At 47.3% G+C, this 22436-nt stretch overlaps 1 protein-coding gene across 3 annotated transcripts in view; it reads left to right on the top strand.

Moving 5' to 3' along the window:
• Positions 1 to 22436, top strand: part of NGEF (neuronal guanine nucleotide exchange factor) — a 74721-nt gene that overhangs the window by 37562 nt on the left and 14723 nt on the right. For 2 of the 3 annotated variants that reach the window (XM_025935221.2, XM_086719962.1), the window contains exons 3-4: positions 916 to 1058; positions 7391 to 7695. In XM_025935221.2, the coding sequence (XP_025791006.1) occupies positions 916 to 1058; positions 7391 to 7695 (448 nt within the window). Of the gene's footprint in view, positions 1 to 29; positions 219 to 915; positions 1059 to 7390; positions 7696 to 22436 lie in introns of those variants that run through there. The other variant, XM_086719961.1, reaches the window with a different exon arrangement.

The following is a 22436-nucleotide window of genomic DNA, read 5'->3' as shown; positions in this document are numbered from 1 at the left end:
CCGCGCGCGCTGCGACCCCGTTCTGGCGCCCGCCCGTCGCCCCCGGCCCGGCTCCGAGCCCCCAGCGCGGCCCGAGACCCGGCCCCAGCGCCCGCCCGGCCGCCGGCCCCCATGGAGCTGCTGGCCGCTGCCTTCAGTGCCGCCTGCGCCGTGGACCACGACAGTTCCACCTCGGAGAGCGACGCGCGCGACTCGGCGGCGGGACACCTGCCGGGCAGGTGAGGACCAGCGGCCGCCGCGACCCCCGCGCGCCGCCCCCGCGCGCCTCTGGCCCCCGCGCGGGGGACGCCGACCCCCGCGGCCTAGCGCCCGCCCCCGGCTCCGGTGCCCCCGCCGCCCGCCACTTCCACCTGCGGCCGGGGTCGTGCGGGCTCCGCGCCCGGGGGCTGGGGGTGCGCGCCAGCCCGGGCCGCCGACGCCCGGATCCCCGCCCCGGGACTCCTCCCGCGCCCCCCTCCCAGGCGCCCTGGGCGCGCGCGTCCCGCTCGGCGCCCCCCCCCCCCGCCCTCTTCGCGCCGCGTGGCCCTGGGACGCGAGGATCCGAGCCGGAGGGAGTCGGGGGCCGGGGGTCGCGCGACAAGCGGACGGCATGGGGTGAGCAGCGCCGGCTGGGATTCCGGCCGCCCGACCCGTCGGGGCGGCCGGTCGGCGCCGCGGAGCAGGCAGGGGCGCGCCAAGTTTCCGACGCCTGCCCGCGAGCTCCGAAAACATGAAGGGTTTGGGCGGGCTGGTGTGGGAATGAATCACCCCGGTCGCGCCCGGGCGCGGTGACCAAAAAAGCCTGTGGGGCCCGCCTGGCCCGTCCCGCGTTGGGGTCCAGTTGGCCAGGGCCACTTGTGCGGACACCACGCGCGAGCCGGCCAAGGTTGTCGTTGCTTAAAAATAACCGGCGCTGCGCCTCCTTCTCTCGGGCAGCGAGTCGTCCTCCACGCCGGGAAATGGGGCCACGCCCGAGGAGTGCCCGGCGCTCGCCGACAGCCCGACCACGCTCACCGAGGCCCTGCAGATGATCCACCCCATTCCCGCAGACTCGTGGAGAAACCTCATCGAACAGATAGGTGGGTGTCCTTGGCGGCGGCTGCGGGGCTCCACTGGGAAGCGCCCTGGTGGACTCGGAGGGTCCCCCTGCCCGTGAGATGCCGTTGCATTTCTGCGAGCACCGTATCCCGTGTGGCTAAGGGACCTTTTTGACACATTCGGTTCCAAGTGGTTCCACAGGCAAAACTGCCACATTTTAATAGTGCTGTATAATTGGGTTCCAGCAAGTGCATTTGACTCCTGCTCTCCAGAGAGGTCTACCTGCCCAGCCCTTTCCGGGGGAGGGCCCTCTGCCCCCTTGTCATTTCTGCCAAAAAGACCAGGGGTGAGGCCCTGCTGGGTTTTGCAGGAAGGGGTGCTGTGGGAGCCCCTCCTGGGAGGGGCCTGGGAAAGACCTGGGAAGACAGCCAGGTCTGAGAATGGCTTCTGCGGAGACCCAGGCTCAGGAAGAAGAGGCGGTGGTGGGAAGGAAGGGTAAAATGGAGACGGAGTGGGAGCCCCAGAGGCCCCTGGGTTAGGAAGGGAAGGCTGGTGTCACCTGCTTTTCCAGGAACGTGGCCCAGGGTGCGGGGCACAGCTGTGGCTCAAGAACTGTGTGAACGCAGAGTGGGTTGAGAAGGTGTCCCGAGAACTCAAGCACTTGGATTTAAAAGTCAAAAATTGCTAACGACGTCAAACTAGGTCCGTCCCGTGACAGTCACCACCGGCGGTAGTGAAGGGGGGCAACATGGGCTCCGTTATTTGGAAAATGGTACCGGCTGCTTAGAAAATCTTTTTGTCCTTCGGTGTTGTCAGAGCAGCAGTTTGTCCGTTAAATTAAACCGCCAGGTTGGGAAATTTTATCCCTAAATACATCATCACTGTCCTCTCTCTGAGTCACTGAGGCAGGCGTGAGGTGTCTTGAGTGGAAGCAGAGTTTCCGTTGCCCCAGGAGACCCTGTCTGTGGGAGACTTCTCGGGCCAGCCCACTCTTCCCTGGAAGGGATTTTTCCAGACTGAACCCTGAGAGGAGCGGAGCCCCGCGCACAGCAGAGGGGGTGGGGCGCATTCTGCGAGCTGTTGGGCTGCGCTGACTCCAGGAATGTTGTTACCAGGGCTTCCTGTGTGTCAGGCTGGGCGATGGTGGCAGATTTTCCCTTTGTTTGCTGGGGTAACGGACAGGGGCCGAGAGCAAAGACCCTTAGAAACCTTTTCTTCCCGCCTCTCTGCCACATTGTCCTTCGTAGTGAGGAAACCCACCTCTGCCTTAGCCTACGCTGGAAACCTTGACTTCCACCCTCTCGAAAGGGATCTTCTGTAGCTAAAATCAGTGTCATCACTGGGAGGGACATAGAGTGGGGGTGGGGAGCTCCATGCCTCCTTTCGCGGAGAGAGGGGCTGTCCTCTGCATCACGGGCGGGCGTGTGGAGACACCCCTCTTGGAGGTGGCCGGTCCTGTTAGGCTAGTGGCACAAGCTTGAAGCAGGGAGTCAGGGGACCTGAGCGCTGGTGTGCACTCAGGCTGGCCCTCGGCATGTGGCAAACCGCAGGGACTAATATTCCAAGTCTTTTCTCCCACCACCCCCTTCCAGTATCCGCTGGTGTCATTGGTGAATATCTCTGTCCGGCTCCTGGGCTGGATCCGTAGTAAGTGCTCACCGGCTGTGATGGATGGACGACAACCCAGAGCTGTCAGCACCTTCTCGCTTCCTCCCTTATGGACTTGAGGCCGGTGCCGAACAGACTCCTCCAACAGCCATATCTGCCCTTACCTCCCGGAAGGGAGGGAGTTCCTTGCCAGGTATCAGATAAGGACGAGTTCCTAAAGCCACAGGGAAATCAAGCAGGGAGGAAAAGGCGAAGGCAGGTGTGGGCATTTTGTAGCCTGCTCTTGGGTTTTGCAGCGTCTCCCACGGAGGCCAGAGCAGAATTGCTCAGGATGATGCACGCTATGGCCCACAGCTGTCGTTATAGACCACGGACCCCGAGACCCTGTGATGGACCCTGAGACGGGCTTCGTGTGCACAGGTGTGCTGTTGTTGTCTCTGACCCCTAACAGATGCTTGACACGTGAAAGGTGTTCACTTAAAATTAAATGAATCCCCCACCCTTTAGAAGTTTCTATTTGAGTGATTCAAAAAGTGAGATTTTGAATGACTCCAGGAGCTTGGGCAAGAGGAGCGAAGAACTCCCCCTCTTTCACGGGGCAGCACAGCCAGCCTGGTACAAATCATTTTAAGTAGGAAAGATGGGAACTGGGTCTTCTAATTGTGCATGAATATAACACACCAGGTGGGGAGCACCTGGGTGGCTCGGTCGGTTGAGCGTCCGACTCTTGATTTTGGCTCAGGTCCTGATCTCACGGTTTGTGAGATAGAGCCCCGCGTCGGGCGCTGCGCAGGAGCCTGCTTGGGATTCTCTGTCTCCCTGTGTCTCTCTGCCCCTCCTCTGTGTGCGCACACGCACTCTCTTTCTGTCTCTCTCTTAGAATAAATAAACACTAAAAAAATAATAATAATATGCCAGGTGAAAGGAGCCCCTGGGTGGCTCAGTCAGTTAAGCATCTGACTTCGGCTCAGGTCATGACCTTGTGAGTTTGAGCCCCGCATCCGGCGCTGTGCTGACAGCTCGGAGCCTGGAACCTGCTTCAGATTCTGTGTCTTCCTCTCTCTCTCTCTGCCCCTCCCCTGCTTGCCCTGTGTGTGTGTGTGTGTGTGTGTGTGTGTGTGTGTGTGTGTGTGTGTCTCAAAAATAATTATTTAAAACAATTAAAAATATATACACCAGGTGAAAGATTTTACCAGTAAAGTTAATTTTCACATAAAGTTGTGCTTGCTGAGTGTACAAGATATAAAATAGGAAATCATATTAACAGTACAAGGAGTAGAGAAATTTAATCAGTTAACATGTAGCTTCTCAGGTAAAGCTACTCTATCTGAATTTTAAGACTAATAAAAATAAACAAGTTATGAGAAATGGTTACACAGTGTGTCAGATAACTCTTCGTAGTCACAGTAATTCCAGGAAAAACAGTGTTGAAATTCATATTCTAAATGCTTCAGAAAGAACTATAGAGTTTTAAGAAAATCCTAAAATTACTGGTAGTGGGAGTCGTTGACCAAAAGTAACAGAATATCCAGCAAAAAATGACATTACACAATGGCAATATTGTATCTCAAAGGTAGAAAATTCTGGAGTTGGTTTCCTCACCCAGCTCCTTTCCCTCCACCATTCTCAACATTTGGGCTTCATGTCACAAGATGGCTGCCATAGCTCCAGGCATCACATCTTCAAGCAGCCATGTCTAAAAGCAAAAAAGGGAAGTGTTTATTCTTCAAGTGTTTATTGGTAAGGAACATCTTTTTGGGAAGCCCTTCTCAGAGATGTAGGATGTCCCCTTACTCTCCTTGGCCAGGTTAGGTTATGTCATGCTCATGTCTAAACCCACCACTGGCAAGAAGGAGGAAACTATCACGGTAGGGCTTTTTGTTTGTTTGTCTGTTTGTTTGTTTGTTTCAGGTGGTTTTGTTAAACTTATTTTCTGGCTTTCAGCATATACATGAACAACCTGTATACTTTGAACTTAGAGATTAGGGCTGAGTGTCCCCTGTGAATCTTATAGGGCAGATGAGGCCCTTTAGGCAGATGAAGCCAGATTTTAAGGGAAATTTACATTGGATGTGGACATTTATTTCTAAATCTGAAGACGAATTTCTGTGATTTTATCTTGTCAAGGGAGTCCCCTGGAGCTAGCCATTATACTGCTAAGATAATTGAGAGCTCTCTCTAAAGAATTTTTGTTTGTTTGGTTGGTTTGGGTTTTTTTCCCTCCACCCTTTGGAGAAAGTTTTTACTTCTATTTTTTAAGCTTTTATTTTAATTCCAGTTAGTTAACATATAAACTAATATTAGTTTCAGGTGTGCAATACAGCATCACGGTAGGTTTTGATCAGTCAACATTCACCCACTTCCCAGAGCACAGAACGGGTCAGCACCCAAACAAAACTCCTCCCCTGCCAGCTGGGAACAAGGGGTGTGAGGAGATGGGGGAGAGGCAGCCAACCGTGTGATTTCCGAATTATTATTTTCAACCCAACTACCCACAATGCTGATATTTTTGCTGCTTTTCACCAGACGTATCACAGTGAGATGCCGGAGATAGGATTTACTCATGATATGCCGACCGTAGCATATGTAAGACATATTTTTTGAACCTTCAAAAAGATGCCAGATTAGTAAGCGCTTTGGTGAAACTTTAGAAACGGCATTTTTTTAAAGGCGTCCAACAAATATATGAGTACCTACTATGTGAGAGGCTCATTCACCTGGAAACGTGAATCCAAGTCAACTCAAACTTGATTTCTTTAAGCCTCTGGAAACACTGTGCATTGGAATCACAGGAGAATGACTGGGTCAATGTCAGCACAACAGTTAAATCTTACGCTCATGACTGAACCAGTTTAGGTAGTGACGTTAAACCTCTGTCTTATAGATCTTCAGTCTGGATTGCATTTAACGAAGACTTTGCTTTTCTTTTTTCACTGTAACATTGGAAAATCACAGGATTCTAACAGTGTAACATCATAGGATCTTAATTTTTTTTTTAATTTTTAATTATTTATTATTATTTTTAATGTTTATTTTTATTTTTGAGAGAGACAGAGACAGAATGTGAGTGGGTTAGGGGCAGAGAGAGAGGGAGACACAGAATCCAAAGCAGGCTCCGGGCTCTGAGCCGTCAGCACAGAGCCCGACGCAGGGCTCGAACTTACGAGCTATGAGATCATGACCTGAGCTGAAGTCAGCTGCTCAACCGACTGAGCCACCCAGGCGCCCTGGATCTTAATTTTTTTTTTTTTTTTTAAGTAAACGCTATACTTACCATAAAGGCTGTACAATTTTGCATTATGGAGCATAAGAAGCCAACTAATTCCACAGGGCGAGTTTGTTTGGCTCCTGTTTATGAATATAATTTATCTGGCCACATTCAGGATTTCAAAGTCAATCTGTTTTTCTTTCGTTCCTTTGTCTCCTGTTTAGATATATTTAACAATTAGATAAGGAAGGAATGGTAGCTAATGTTTGTACTTCGTTCATTGTAAGAGAAAGTGCTTTACAAGTGGTACATTTATCCCAATTAGAATTTCTTTGGGAAAATCATCTTTGTTTTATAGGTGGACATATCAAGGGGCCCCAACTGCTGTTCAGACCAGTACATCCAGCTAGCTGCCCACTGGACCTCTCCTCCTGGGTGCCCCTCAGGTGCACCTGATCTCTCCACCACCCCATCTCCCTGTGTTCCTGGTCTCTTTGAGTGGGGCCACCACACCCTGTGGCCATGCTGGTCACCTGGATGCCATTCATGACCCAGCAACAGGCAGTCACCAGGACCCGACTTGTACCTTATTATCACTGTTCCCTGAATTGGGTACTTGGCCCCATCCCCCACAGGTAGTGCACGTCTCCATCATCACCCCCCTGGGGAATTACCCCAGCGTCTTTCTTCCTAACCACACCCATTCAAAAATGGGGGCAGAGCTGCTTGCCTCGGGTCACTCGGGGCCTCTCTCATCCCAACAGGATAGACCACCACCTTCATGGCGTGGCAGGTAGACAAGACCCTGGGGGTCTGACCCCCTCCTCACGCAGGCCCCACCCCGGTCTCGCCAGGCCGGGAACCCCCCTGGCCACTGAAGCTTATCTGCTGTGAGGAGACGCTGCCTCTACCCTGCAGCCAGGATGTCTGAAGTGGGTTTTCCCTATGGAGATGCTACGTTTGTGCTGATTCATATGTACCTCCAAATCTCCTTGGAGACATAGAGTGCTTTTATTTTAAGTACAATTGGTCAGGGAGGTAAGTCTGAAATTGCAAAAGCAAAAAAAAAAAAAAAAAAAGGGATGAATTACTGGTCTTTCCTTCAAGATGAGAATTTACAATTACTCCCATTTCAAAAATGAACATACTTGGGTTTTTAATATTGGAGCATTTAAGGCTAGGGAAAGCATCCTGTTGGGATACTGAAACATAATTGGCACATCTCCATCAATTCTGTGCACAATGCTTATTAACACATCAAGTTCTAGATTTGCCGAGTCTATTTGTGTGATTGGATTTTGAATGCATTCATGGATTTCTTTATTTGTTGAACAAAATTTCCATATGCTGATCGTTCCCGAGAAATGAAGATAGTGGCAGTTCATTGGGCCGCCCGGAGCCTTTTGGGGAGACGGGTGTGCGGGGCTGGCTGGCTTTATGTATTCATAGGTGCAGCACCTGCCCTTGATAAGAGTACCGAGCCTTGACCTAGTGATTCAGAAAGATCTTTGTCTGAAATCTTTCCCTTTTCTTCATTACAAATCTGTTTGACTTCAGGGCTCCTGTATCAGGAATACCGAGACAAATCAACACTCCAGGAAATTGAAACCAGGAGACAACAGGATGCAGAGATACAAACCAATGCCCATGTTTCCCCGGCCAGCGAGGAGACTCCAGGAGAGGATGAGGACGAGGAGGAGGAGGAGGACGAGCCGGCGAGCCCACCCGAGAGGAAGGCTCTGCCCCAGATCTGCCTGCTCAGTAACCCCCACTCGCGATTTAACCTCTGGCAGGATCTTCCAGAGATTCAGAGCAGCGGGGTGCTGGAAATCCTCCAGCCCGAGGAGATCAAACTGCAGGAGGTAAAGGGCTGCCCGGAAGGGAGGGGGTGGGATCTCCTTATCTCCTTTCAGAACGTACAGGTGTTTTAACCAGGGGTGGGGGTGGGGGGGGCGGTGATGAGGCTTCTTCTGTGAGGGGAGGACCTCCAGCTGGCTAACCAGAAGAGTTCCAGGCAGGGCTCAGCCATCCAGAACATGCAGGGAAATTCACATCATTTCACAGGCAACAAAAAATACCTCATTACCTTCCAGGAGAGCTCAGCCCAAGCCTGCCTGTTCACAGCATAGCTGTTTCATTAGAGAGCAAGGTGGCATTCTTTTGTCGCCGCCATTGCTGTCGCGTGTTTGTGGGGCGCACGTGAGCGCCGATGCACTCGGTGATGCCGAGCTCGCTGGGCCCGGGAAGGAAGTCAGTCATCTGTGGCTCACCTTCACCGCGTCATTCTGGAGCCCCTGCCACCTTGCCCGAGCGAATCTTCCCTCAACGGGAAATCCAGGACTTGTGTGCCTTCTCTGCTTCACTTGATGGTTCAGCCAGACCTTGCCTGTGAGTTAGGCTGAAGCAGAAGCACTGGGTTGCCTAACGGTTTGTCGCAGGCAGGGAGAAATAACCCATGAAAAATTAACAGTGACGGAAACGCGTCGCTAAGAAATCTTCGTGTTCATTTAGTTGAGCAAAGATTACTTGGGTGCGGAAAGCGCACCTGTGGTCTAGAGTCACCAGGGCGTGGCCGGTCAGCGGTGAGGACAGAGACTGCTGGGGGGAAATGGCGAGGATCCACGTGGGTGCTCACCGGGAATTTTAAAAGGTGGATAGATAGGTGGAGAGATTTGGGGTTTTTTTCATTGTGTTCAGTTTCATCATCTGTCTCTCACCCACACTCACGTGCCCCTTCAAGACCATACTGGAACTTGTTCCTAGATGCGGCCGGGTCTCCAGATGGCCTGCCCTGTTTAACCCCTGTGCCTTCTGCACCGGAGTCTACAGAAACATTTGTTCTTCTTGTTTATTTAAAAGGCACAAGTAACGTGTGCCCACAGCCACGACCGGGAACGAGAGCACTCCTGACCAGAGTCCCCTAACGTGGACTCAGGCTCACAGTGTGCTTGACAGCTGCTCAGGGAAGGCGAGGGGGCCGTTGGGGGCGGCAGGGCGGTATTTTGTGCAGAGCCGCCGGCACCCCACCCGGGAGGGTCAGGGACGATCAGGAGGGATGGATTAAAACTTGACATCCCTTGGGACTTGTGAGCAGTGACTTGTAAATGGCTGTGTCAAGAGTTTTGTTTTTTCTTATGAAACTTCTGATGTAAATAATGTGTAGGCATCCATTCCCGATGTGGCTTCTCCCCAGTTTTGCATAAAAAATACTGGAGGAGGCATAAAGAAGCCAGTCGCCCCCATGGAAATGAAGATGTATGGGGGTACCTCCCCGGAGGCAGGGGGGCGCTGGATTGAGAAAAGCAACCTTGAGGAAGGTGCCGGAACACGTGGAGAGACACCCCTCCCACCCCCGCAGCTGTCCGTCCCTCCTAGAGGCTTCCCCAGCTGCAGACACGGCCGCCGTCCCTAACTAGGAATTATAAGATACTATTTTGTATTTGACTTGTTTCACACAGTATTACCACCATGGGGCCTTTTTTTTTTTTTTTTTTTGGTCCCTGGAACAAGGGAAAAAGACCAATTTCTGGGTAAATATTTCTTTTTCCTACCTTGATAATTAGAGAAATAAAGATTTGAACTACTTCGGAAAGCTTAGGGATAAACTCTAGTAGAACTTCTAACGTAAGCTTTCTACAACATAAGTAAAGTTAAAGCAGAGAGCACAGGGCTCTCTTTGTAATAAAAGAAAACCATATTCTTTGTAATGAAAGAAAACCATAAAACAGCACACACACACACACACACAAAAACCAACAACATAAAATAAGGCGGCAGAGTCCGTAGCAAACTTATCAGTTATAATAAGTGTAAATTGCTTAAATCCTCCATGGAAAGACCGAAATCCTCCAATCGATTGGAAAACTAGACCCGTTACATTGTGGGACAGAGTCGAATTCGGATAAGTTCACAAAGGGAGCGAATCATCTTGTATTGTTAAAGGGATCCTTTACGTTGATGACGGTATCGCTTTGTTTTTAAGTGTTTTAGAATTAAATAGGCAATTCATGAACACGTTTTCGTTGTTCAAGAAAACGCAGACGTGTGCCGGCCTTTTCTCGGCTCCTGGCTTCTCACCGGGGGACCAGCTGTGTGTGTCTTCTCTTTCCTGTTTAAAGTGTAGTCACAATGTCACAAAACTCTGGTTTTGGAGTTCAGACACTTACAGAGACTCGTAGGGGCAAAATCCTTACGGATGTTTGTGAGGTTTCCCCCCATACTTACAGTTGTTTCATTCAACAGCAGTTTGATTTGGGTTTTGGTTTTTAGCAACTTGCTTTTTGTTGGCAACTTGCTTTTTGAAGGCCTCTTAAGAGCCTTCAGCTTAATTTTCATGAAAACCGCTCCCTGTGGCCTGCAGTACAGCTAGCTTGAATGAGTGTGACGGCAAGCACGGGGGCGGGCGGCTCATAGGTGGGGAGGGAAGTGTGCAGGTGGCCTGGTGACCAAAGAGCTCAGCGGACCCCTGCACAGCTTTGCAGGGAAACAGTGCCATCGACTCAGCAAGTGGTCCCGCGGAGCTTGATTAGGAAGAGCTTCCGTGTGCATGTATCTCCGTGCTCATGTGTCAAAGTAAAGTGCGCTCTAGGGGCACCTGGCTGGCTCAGTCGGAAGAGCATGTGACTCTTGATCTCAGGGTCTTGAGTTCGAGCCCTCTTCGGTGTAGAGATTACATAATTAAAAGAAAAATTTTTTTTAAGTGAAAAAAGTAAAAAGTGAACAGTTTATTTTAAGGTTTTCTAAGTTCGTATGTATGCTTTTTTTTTTTAATTCTCAAGTTAGCTAACATAGAGTGTAGTCTTGGCTTCAGGAGTAGAACCCAGTGATTCATCACTTACATATGACACCCAGTGACCATCCCAACAAGTGCCCACCTTAATGCCCAGCCCCCATTTCCCCCACCCCCTCAACCATCAGTTTGTTCTCTGTATTTAAGAGTTTCTTATGGTTTGCCTCCCTCTGTTTTTATCTTATTTTTCCTTCCCTTCCCCTATGAAAATCGGTAAAGTTTCTCAAATTCCACGTATGAGTGAAATCATGTGATATCTGTCTTTCTCTGACTTCTTTGGCTTAGCATAATATCCTCCAGTTCCATCCGTGTTGATGCAAATGGCCAGATTTCATTCTTTTTCATCGCCGAATAGTACTCCATTGTATGTATAAACCACATCTAATCTATTTCATCCATCACTTGATGGACATTTGGGCTCTTTCCATAATTTGGCTTCTGTTGACAGCGCCGCTGTAAACATTGGGGTAAATGTCGCCGCAAAGAACAGTTTAAATGGTGGTGGGCACTGCCAGCTTGCCATTCAAAGAGGCAAGGCAGGTTCCGTACCGCCCCAGGGGTGCCAGTTAGCAAGCCGCAAGATGTTTGCTCCAGTCTGTTGGGTGAAAGAAATCGTACCTCGTTTTAACCCGCCTGTATCGATGACTTGTAAATTGAGTGTCTTTTCATATGTTTGTTGGCTGTTTCCGTTTCTTTAAGAATTGCCTGTTCTTATCCTTTGCCCATTTTTCTATTGGGGCGTTTATCCAGTAGGACCTTGGATCTCGGGTACCTTGTTCAGCAAGGGTTCCGCAAGACGAGCAAACACCTCTAATGAATTTTAACTTGACAAGTGAGCCATGTCTTGCAGTACAAGTAGGACATGATGCCACATGTCACATAATCACAACTGAGTCAATAGTTCTTGAAATCCACTTTGATATATGAGTGCTTTGGATTACGAGCATGTTTCCAGAGCAAATTATGCTCACAAGTCAAGGTTTTACTGTACTTCTCTTCTTGATCGATAGCAGCTTTTTGTATGTTCTGGACGTTACATTTTTTTATATACATTTAAAATGTTTTCTTCTGTCGTAAAGCATAGGGGAAGTGATTTAGCATGGTGGTTATGTGCACAGGCACCGGAGCCCAAATGCCTGGGTTTGAATCCCAGTTCTGCTACTCCCTAGCTGTGTGACCTTGGGCCTGTTACTTAACCTCTCTGTGCCTTTGTTTCCTTATCTGTAAAATGGAGATAATCATAGTACCTGTATCACAGGGCTGCCAGGCACATCGACTCAGTTAGGAGGATAAAGAGCCATACGGGCTGATCTCAATGGTGCCTTGCCTTCCTGCTTTGTCTGTTGTATCTTTTTTCACATAAAAATATTTTGTCATTTTTATAGGAAACCTGCCAGTCTTTTTACTGTTTTCAACCTAGTCTCCTAGATGTTCTGTCTTATGATTAGGAAGTAGGAAGGCCATTCCCAAGAGGTGCACTCTACAATGAAAAGGTAATATTACAAACTATTATGAACCGGCAGCCAGACAGAGCAGAATCCGTCAGAAACACTAGCAGAAGCTGACATATACAATATACTGTCTCTGTAGGGGTGGGATATACCACAGACATAAGCAATCTGAAGACAGTCATGAGGTGGGTTTAAGACATTTTTACAGATCTCTATAGTCACTGAAGGCGTGTCGCCCACTGGTAGCATGTCTCCACGTGGAGCTACGGATCCCTTAACGCGGGTAACCCCAACGGAACATGCTGTGCGTGTAAAATACACGCCAAATTTTGAGGGCTTAGCACAAATAAAAAGAAAGCAAAGTACCTTATTAATAATTTCTATATTGCATGTTGACATAATATCTTGGATATACTAGATTAAGTAAAATAGATGAAAATTTTCCCATTTTTTTTTTTTTTTTACCTTTTTTAATGTGGTTACTAAGAAATTTAAAATTGTATCTGAGACTGCTATTTCTTTTGGACAGCACTGCTCCTAAGAGAAGCAATCTTTTATTTTCCAGTGCCCAGAAATACCACCAAAGAGTGGCCATGTTCAACAGCCATAAGAAAAAGCTCGATAAGTGTTTATTAAAATTGTACAGGCCGGAATCTCTCCGCCATAAAATGCAGTGAAACAAGAAAATAAATGTAAACAGTGTAAAAACCTCACATCAGAAATGTTTAAATGCTCCTAACCTTTGAGATAAGAAAGTAAATCTTATAATTATAGACTTTTTCAAAGAGGATGAGGAAGATGCTACATTTTTAAAAACACATGGAATGCTGCCAAAGCTGCATTTGGATAAAAATTCACAACTTTACATGCTTTCATTATTAAATAAGGAATAAATACAAAATTAACTGAACTAAGATGTCAGCTTGAGACATACGGTGGGAAAACCCCCACACAAACATACTCTTAAGGAAAGCAGATAGGGTAGAGACCAAAAGATAACGTAAGTTTTGAGTGAAGAATTATTTTCTAGGAAAATGTAAGCTACCAAAAATTAACTCAAAAATAAAAATTTTTTAAACACCAAAATATACCAGGTAACCAAAAAAATCTACAAAAGAGATGTTGCACCCAGATGACTGAGTTGTGCCAAGTGGTCAAAGCACAGAGGAGTCCCTTGTTGCTTAGAATAGCCTAGAACACTGCTGGCCAGCAGCATTTTCTGCAATATTGGACATGTTCTATAACTGCATCTCCAAAAGTCTCCAGTCAACATGTGACTGTTGAGCATTTGAAACCCAGTTAGTGCAACTGAGGAACCAAACGTTTAATTTTACTTAATTTAAACCAACCTCCATTTCAAGAGCTCCAGGTTGCCACTGTATTGGTCAGGACAAGTCTAGAGCAGGAATCATCCATTAGTAAAGGACCAGATAGTAAATATTTTAGGCTTTGCGGGCCATGCGGCCTCCTTCACAACCACTCAGCTCTCCGTTATAATGTCACAGCCGCAGATAGACACCATGCAAAGGGATGGACATTCCAGTTAAACTTTACAGTTACAGTTGGCCGGCCCATGGGCTATGGTGCGCTGACCCCTGGTCTAGAACATGGCAAAGAGGGAAATACACACATAATTTGAGAATCTTAGTAACCAAATCTGATCAGTAGTGCACACACACATTGCAGCAAATCCACTTAAACACCCCCTTTCTCCATAATCGGTAGGACCTGGAGGCATGAAATCAGGATATAGAAGAGCTGAATGTCATTCAGGCGCCTGGGTGGCTCAGTCAGTTGAGCGTCTGACTCTTGATTTCAGCTCCGGTCATGATCCCAGGATTGTGGGATTGAGTCCCTCGACCAGCTCCTTGCTGGGCTTGAAGCCTGCTTAACATTCTCTCTCTCTCTCTCTCTCTCTCTGCCTCTGCCCCTCCTCAACGTGCACACATGCATGCTCTCTCCCTCTCTCAAAAAAAAAAAAAAATTTAGGAAGTGGGGGGTGGTGCCTGGGTGGCTCAGTCACTTAAGTGTTCAACTCTTGATCTCAGCTCAGGTCTTGATCTCAGGGTCGTGAGTTCAAGCCCCACACTGGGCTCTGTGCTGGCCTACTTAAAAGAATATCAAATAAATAATAAAGCAGAGTCTGCTTTCTTTAAAAAAAAAATAAAGGAGAAAAATTGACTGTCATCAACCAACTGGAACTAATGACATTTATAGGACACCCCACTCAACACTAGAAGAATACAGGGTTTTTTTTTTCAAGTGCACACAGAACATTCACCAAGATGGATCATAGCACGCTTTAAGAGATTTTAAAGAATTCAGATCAATGAACTATTGAGACCTCATCAAAATAAAAAGCTTCCACACAGCAAAGGAAACAATCAGCAAAACTAAAAGGCAACTGACGGGATGGGAGAAGATATTTGCAAACGACATATCAGATAAAGGGTTAGTGTCCATACAGACCTTATCACACTCAATACCCAAAAAACAAATAATCCAGTGAAGAAAGGGGCAAAAGACATGAATAGACACTTCTCCAAAGAAGACATCCAGATGGCCAACCGACACATGAAAACATGCTCAACATCACTCATCATTAGGGAAACACAAATCAAAGCCACACTGAGAGACCACCTCACACCTGTCAGAATGGCTAAAATTAACAACTCAGGCAACAACAGATGTTGGCAAGGATGCGGAGAAAGAGGATCTCTTTTGCACTGCTGGTGGGAATGCAAGCTGGTGCAGCCACTCTGGAAAACAGTATTGGGGTTCCTCAAGAAATTAAAAATAGAACTACCCTATGACCCAGCAATTGCATTACTAGGTGTCTATCCAAGGGATACAGGGATGCTGTTTTGAAGGGGCACATGCACCCCATGTTTATAGCAGCACTATCAACAATAGCCAAAGTATGGAAAGAGCCCAAATGTCCATTGATGGTTGAATGGATAAGTAAGATGTGGTTCATATAAACAGTGGAGTATTACTCGGCAATCAAAAAGAATGAAATCTTGCCATTGGCAACTACATGGATGGAACTAGAGGGTATTATGCTAAGCGAAATTAGTCAGAGAAAGACAAATATCATATGACTTCACTCATATGAGGACTTTAAGAGACAAAACAGAGGGGCGCCTGGGTGGCTCAGTCGGTTAAGCAGCCGACTTTGGCTCAGGTCATGATCTCGCGGTCCATGAGTTTGAGCCCCACGTCGGGCTCTGTGCTGACAGCTCAGAGCCTGTTTCAGATTCTGTGTCTCCCTCTCTCTGACCCTCCCCCGTTCATGCTCTGTCTCTCTCTGTCTCAAAAATAAATAAACGTTAAAAAAAAAAAAAAAGACAAACAGATGAACATAAGGGAAGGGAAGCAAAAATTATATAAAAACAAGGAGGGTGACAAAACATGAGACTCCTAAATATAGAGAACAAACAGAGGGTTGCTGGAGGAGTTGTGGGAGGGGAGATGGGCTAAATGGGTAAGGGGTTTAAGGAATCTACTCCTGAAATCATTGTCGCACTATGTGCTAACTTGGATATAAATGATAAAAAATAAGTACATTCTAGGAAGCAAAATAAATAAAATAATTCAGATCATACAAAGTATGTTCTCTGATTATAATAGAATGAAAATAAAAATCACATGAAGATAACAGAAAAATCTCCAAACACAGAAGTCAAGCAGCACGTGTCCCTGAGTCAAAGAGAAAGTCTGCAGGGAAGTTAGAAACAAACTGTCCCTATCCCTGTTCACAGGTGATATGATGATTGTCTACGTAGAAAATCCTAAGAAATCCACAAAGGAAAACCCTCTAAAAACTAATAATAATAGGGCTGCCTGGGTGGCTCAGTCAGTTGTGTCTGACTTCGGCTGAGGTCATGATTTCATGGTTCGTGAGTTTGAGCCCTGCATCAGGCTGTCTGCTGTCAGCTCGGAGCCCACTTTGGGTTTTGTCACCCCCTCTCTCTGTGTCCCTCTCACTCATGCTGTCTCTCTTAAAAATGAATAAACATTAAAAAAACCTAATAATAATGATACACACTAGCTAAAAAAAAAAAAAAAAAAGAAAAATACAATACCAAGTGCTGGTGTGGATGTGGGAGAACTAGAATTCATGTACATCGCTGGTAGGATTGCAAAATGGTCTGGCTGCTCTGGAGAAGAGTGGGTGGTTTCTTTTTATTTTGTTTTGTGTTTTGTTTTAGAGAGAAAGAGCACAAGTGGGGGAGGGGGCAGAGAGAGAGGGAGAATCTGAAGCAGGTGCCATACTCAACAGAGTCTAACTCAGGGCTCTTACAAGTGACACAGACAGCGTAGAGCCCAGCAGTCCCAATCGTAGGTGTCTACCTAGACCTAGTGTCTCAAGAGCAACATTATGACATTTGGGGCTGGATCATTCTTTGTTGGGGGTTGGGGGGAACTCTCCTGTGCATTGTAACACGTTTCCACCCCCAGTTGTGACAACCACAAATGTGTCTCGATCTAGATGAATGTACCCTGGGGAGCAAAAATACTTCCTCGTTGAGAACCATTGCTCTAGACACATAAAAAACTCACATTTACGCAAAAGCCTGCACATGAAGGTTTATAGTATCTCTATTCATAATTGCCCAAGACTTGGAACAACCCAATTATCCTTTAACAGATACGGATACATCTCCGTTGGATATGGATACAGGTCCGTACAATGGCATGCTGCTCTGTGCTAAAAAGAAGATCTATTGATACGCACGGCCTAGATGAATTTCAGAGGCATCTGGCTGAGCAAAAGAAACCAGAAAGTTTCTACACTAAGTGATTCCATGTGTAGGACATTCTGAGAACAACAGTTACACTGACAGAGACCAGATGGATGATTGCCAGGGGTGAGGGTTGGGGACTGTGTGACCAGAGCAGGATAGCACAGGGGCCCTTTGATAAAACCCTTGTGTGCCCTGGTTGCAGTATTGGTTATAAGTATCTATACTTGTGTTAAAATTCACAGAACTGCACACCCCAAAACAGTCAATTTTACTGCATATTAATTGAAAAGCTAAAATTTAAAAAAAAGGGTTGAATGTCCTCCTTCTGTTCAGCCCAACAAAATCAGCACTCTTTCCCACACTCCCCCCAAAAATAAAACCTAGATCTGTCTCACCGTGAATTAAGGCAAAAATTTACCTAAAACACTAGAAAATCAAACCTGCAGCTACATTAAAAGAATAACATACATTGAGCACATATGCATGAATACAAAGATAGTGTCAAGTTTGGGCCAGAATGAGTCATGTCAATAGGCCAGAGGAGAAGAACGTCCTGATCTTCAAAGACATTGAAAAGGGAAGTAGTCCATTTATTTCCATCTAAACAAAACTCAGGATACTGTCTGAAATGTATAAGGAATATCTTAAGTCTATATCCAAGATCACATTGAACAAAGATTTGTTGGAGGCAATAAAGGAAGACAATGAATCTTGCTAACGCTGATGTTCTGGAAGTTCAAGCCAGGCCAACGTGACAAGGGAAGAAATAAGAGATAAAAAGCAATAAAGAAGGAAAGTCAAAGCCACTCTTACCTGCCAATGAAGGATGGCTGCCTACTTAAAAATCTTGGGGTGGGGGGCGCCTAGGTGGCTCAGTCAGTTGAGTGTCCAACTTCGGCTCAGCTCATGATCTCGCAGTTCGTGAGTTCGAGCCCCACGTCGGGCTCACCGCTGTCAGCCTGTCAGTGCAAAGGTGCCTCATATCCTCTGTCTCCCTGTTTCTGCCCCTCCCCTGCTGGCGCTCTCTCAAAAATAAATATTTAAAAAATAAAAATCCTGAGGGATTCAAAGTCCTGGATCTGATAAGGCAGTTGAGGGAAATGCCTGATTCTAAGAAAAACATACAAAACTTAGTTGTTGTATGTATCAGCAAAACCCAGGCTTCAATCAATTAGTAAGCTCTGTCAATAAGAAAAAGATGAGTATCCCAAAGGAAAATGGATAAAACAATTCTCAGGAAAACTGCCAAGCGGCCAGTGATTTAAAAAAGGAGGAAAAAAAAAAGTCACTGGTTTAATCAACGAGGTCCAAATTAAAGCAGCATTGAAGTATAGGCCTTGCAAGTGGCAGAGACTTTTAAATATATTTAAAACCTGGTGTTGGGGAGATTTTTAAATGAGTACTCTCAAACCCAGCTGATAGGGAGAGTATACCAATATTTGTACCAACACCCTACAAGAGTATGTTTGTACACTGTCCAGTGTTACTATTCCTAGAAATTCATCTTGAAAAATAATCAGAAACGTGCACAAATATTTATTAGGATGTTCATTCCAGCAAAAATTAGGGGAAGAATGGGGGTAAGAACCCGACATGCCCAATCATGGGGGAACTATCTAGTAAGACAGCGTACAAAGGCAAAACATGTAAAAAACGTGTTTTAAAAGAACAAACGTGGGTGTCTGGGTGGCTCAGTCAGTAAAGCATCTGACTTCAGCTCAGGTCATGATCTCGTGGTTCATGAGTTTGAAACCTGCGTCGGGCTCTGTGCTGACAGCTCTGGAGTCTGCTTGGGATTCTGTGTCTCCCTCTCTCTCTGCCCCTCCTCCACTCATGCTCTGTCTCTCTCTCTCTCAAAAATAAACATTTAAAAAAAGGAAAAAAGGAAAAAAACGAATGAACTAGAATTTACGACACATTAGAAATTTTTAAAAGGCAGCATAGGCACCTGGATGGCTCAGTCGGTTAAGCATCTCTGTTGATATCAGCTCAGGTTGTGATCCCATGGTTGTGAGACTGAGCCCTGCATTCGGCGTGGAGCCTACTTGGGATTCTCTCTCCCTCTCTCTGTCTGCCCCCCCCCCCCCACTTGTGCCGCACACCCGCTCTCTCTCTCTCAAAATAAATAAATAGACATTAAAAAAATATTTTAAATAAAAAAAAATCATGGTGGAACATGACATCTATAGTAGAATTGGCATAGGAAATAAAGATATTTAACACATTTCATGTTTGTCATTCTCTATGGATCCGATAAAGATCTGTAAACAACTAGGATGAGCTCACCGTAAATATAGTCCCGCGCAGTAGCAAATAACGCGGGCACGCAGGCTTCTGTGTGTCTTGCTCTGAGTCTTTATGGTCTGACTTTTCATATTTATTTAAAAAAATTTTTAACGTTTATTTATTACTGAGAGACAGACACAGAGCATGAGTAGGGGAGGGGCAGAGAGAGAGGGAGACACAGAATCCGAAGCAGCTTCAGGCTCTGAGCGGTCAGCACAGAGCCCGATGCGGGGCTTGAACTCACAAACTGTAAGATCCTGACCTGAGCCGAAGTCGGATGCTTAACCGACTGAGCCACCCAGGCGCCCTGCATGTTTATTTTAAAAAGCTGAATGTGAGTTTCTATTTTGTTAAAACGTGGCAAGGGACACCACAGGGAGACCTTCAGATTTTTTGTTCCAAACCGGTGACTTCTGCATCAGAGCTCCTCGTTTATCAGAGCAAGTCGGGCAACTTGTACCGCCAGCCCCATCTGTTGTTGGAACGTCTTTTCCTCCTCAAGCTACACAAGCAGCAGGTTGCAGTGAACTACTGTTCACACACGGAAAATTCCCCGAACGATGGCCTTTTGGCAGGCCCGAGTCTTAATCAGTCATCGAAAAGCCAGGATTTAAGAGTAAAACTGTGCGTTTCCCTGCCTTTCTAAGTAAGTAGGTAGCTGAAATTGGGAAACCCCATCCTAGGTGTCGGGTAGGATTTTCTTGGTTTTGTTTTTTGGTTTTTAAACTGATTCTGAAGCTCTTGGTTCCCACTGTCCTCCTTGGAGAGGTCTGGGAGTTCCTGTTTGAGAACACAACGGTCTGAGAAAATAATCAGTCGTACATTCAAGTGACAAGGTTAGGAGGGGCAGCTGTAGAGAGGGTAAGGTGTTCAACGGGGGGAGGGCAGGGGCTTCCCCGGAAAGCCGTGGAACACGGAATTGTCCTGAAAGGGAGCAAACAGCAAGGAGGAGGGACCAGGACTGGGGAGCGGTGGGGACAGTCACTAGCAGGAGGAAACATCAGACAGCACTTGACTCTCACCAGGCCTGACCCGCCAGAAGAATCTGGAGGGGCCGTCCGTCCCCAGCATGCACTGGGAGTGGTCACTCCTGCGGCTGGTGTGGCTTGGGTCCCCGGCGAGGGCCAGTAACCTGGCTCGGCAAAGAGATAGAAAAAGACAGAGTTGCCCTGGTCCTCAGTCTTGGTGAGCTGGGTGTGCACAGCCTGAAAAAAAGGAGCGGGAAATGATATTTTGAGTATCTCCAGGGAAACGGGGTCACACATACACTCCCAGAGGACCGCCTGCCCAGACTGGTGCTGACTGGCAGCCGGACAGCCCCAACGTGTGCAGACAGAACTTCCAGCTACATCCAGCCCAGGACAAGCAGGGAGGGGACCCAGTGGCCGTCCTGTGTGGGCCTTCTGGGGCATCTGTCCAGCTCTGGTATCACTCAACCTGAATCTGCTCAGCCTGCGACGCTGGGGAGGTTTTTTCCTGTTTGCACAACTTAGAACTTACATGTTTGTTTCGTTTTTCCAAAAGAAAACTATCCCTTTTAGAAGGAAACTGTGGGTTTTTAATACGATATCCTTCTATCAAGAAATTAAATCGTGATTGTTACTTTGCTCACCAACCCTCGTTGAATCACATATTTGTCCCCTCAGGAAAAACCTTAACAATGCAGCAGATTAGTCTCTAGTCAGGATGGGGCAGGGAATTTTGCCCTGTGGCCTAAGCCGGACAGTATCCACCAGACAGAACATCAGTTGTCTCCTGTTTTATAACAAATACCTGGAACTATTTTAACGAAGCGAAGTTAGCATTTGTCATTTTTAAAAAGGAATCTTTTGGATAAGTAATTTATGTACCTGATCTAAAGTGCAAAAAGTGAAAACCGTATGTTTCCTGCCTGGCCCTCAGGGCCCGCATATGTGTGTCGCCCAAATGGAGAACTGTTACTACCTTGTTAATGCTGTGGTTTTTTGTTGTTGTTGTTGTTTTTAATTTTTTTTTAATTTTTGAGACAGAGACAGAGCATGAACGGGGGAGGGGCAGAGAGAGAGGGAGACACAGAATCGGAAGCAGGCTCAGGCTCTGAGCCATCAGCCCAGAGCTCGACGCGGGGCTCGAACTCACGGACTGCGAGATCGTGACCTGAGCCGAAGTCGGACGCTTAACCGCCTGAGCCACCCAGGCGCCCCTGTTGTTGTTTTTTTAACGTGGCAAAATGTTTTGAAAGTCTTTCTGTATCAGCCCAAATGGAGCACCCCATTCTTTTTGTTCTTGTTGTTAGCGTTATGGGCCTCCAGTGTTTATGATGTTCTATAATTTATTTTAGCCGTCCCCCATCAGTAGACATTTGCCATTAGAAACGTTGTGGATCGAGGACATTCGGCGCTGCGTTATTTAAGACTGAGAGCCACGCAGTGGGTTGCTGTGGGAATTGCCAGGTGGAACCATTGAGTTAAACGTTACCTGTTTTGTAAGTTTGGGGAAGATATTGCCCAATGGCCTTCACGCTCAGGTGGGCGGGTCCTGCTTCGGCATCACCAGTCTCCGTCATCTAGTCGTTTTGTCCTGACCACGGTGCTGGACCATAAATGATACCTCGTTGTGGTTTTGATTTGCATTTCTCTTACTGTGAGTGAGGCTGCACATCTTTTCAAGAATGGAGGTTTTTATGTTTCCACCTACTTTAGTGTAAACTTTTTCACAAATTACCTTATTAACCAGATCATCTGGGGAAACCATAATTGGGGCTGGTGATGGGTGGGCTTTTGCCGGTGGTGTGGGGGGCGCACCAGGGCCTCTGAGGCTGCAGGCGAGCTCGAATTTCATACGTGACACCCAGGCCCGTAGCAACACCACGAGGCAGTTGTCGCCACGCCATGCGACGGCCGAGGCCCTGGGAACTTGCTCCGTCTCATCCCTCCTTGAGCTTCCCACGTGGACCAGACCTCACTGCAGTGGGTGGAGGCGTGGGCTCTGGAATCTGACTTCGTCCTCATCCTTGGAAGAAAGAGACACTCGGAAGGGCTTCTTCCTTCCTCAGGGCCTTTTGGGAACCACTTGTGTCCAGCTTAATGCCTGTGGGCTGTGAATTACGGTGCCAGCGGCAGAAGTGAGGGAAGCTTTGTGCCGTTCCAGCCGGCTCACGGGGGACCGGTCTGACAGGGTGTGGAAGCGTGTCTACCCGGAGTGGCTTCGCCGGCACGAAAGGACTCTGCCTCTGATGGAAGGGCCTGGCCGCCCCTTTCCTTTCCCTGGCTTCGGCCACACCCGCAGAGGAGACAGGGAGCGTGTGACCGTGCGTGGACAGCTCACCCGAGTGGCCGGGGTGGTCTCGG

This window comes from Puma concolor, chromosome C1 (genome assembly GCF_028749965.1).
Source record: "Puma concolor isolate L17-30 chromosome C1, mPumCon1.1.hap2, whole genome shotgun sequence".
Taxonomy (NCBI): domain Eukaryota; kingdom Metazoa; phylum Chordata; class Mammalia; order Carnivora; family Felidae; genus Puma; species Puma concolor.
The sequence above is the reverse complement of the archived record's forward strand: the minus strand, read 5'-3'. Positions and strand labels throughout refer to the sequence as shown.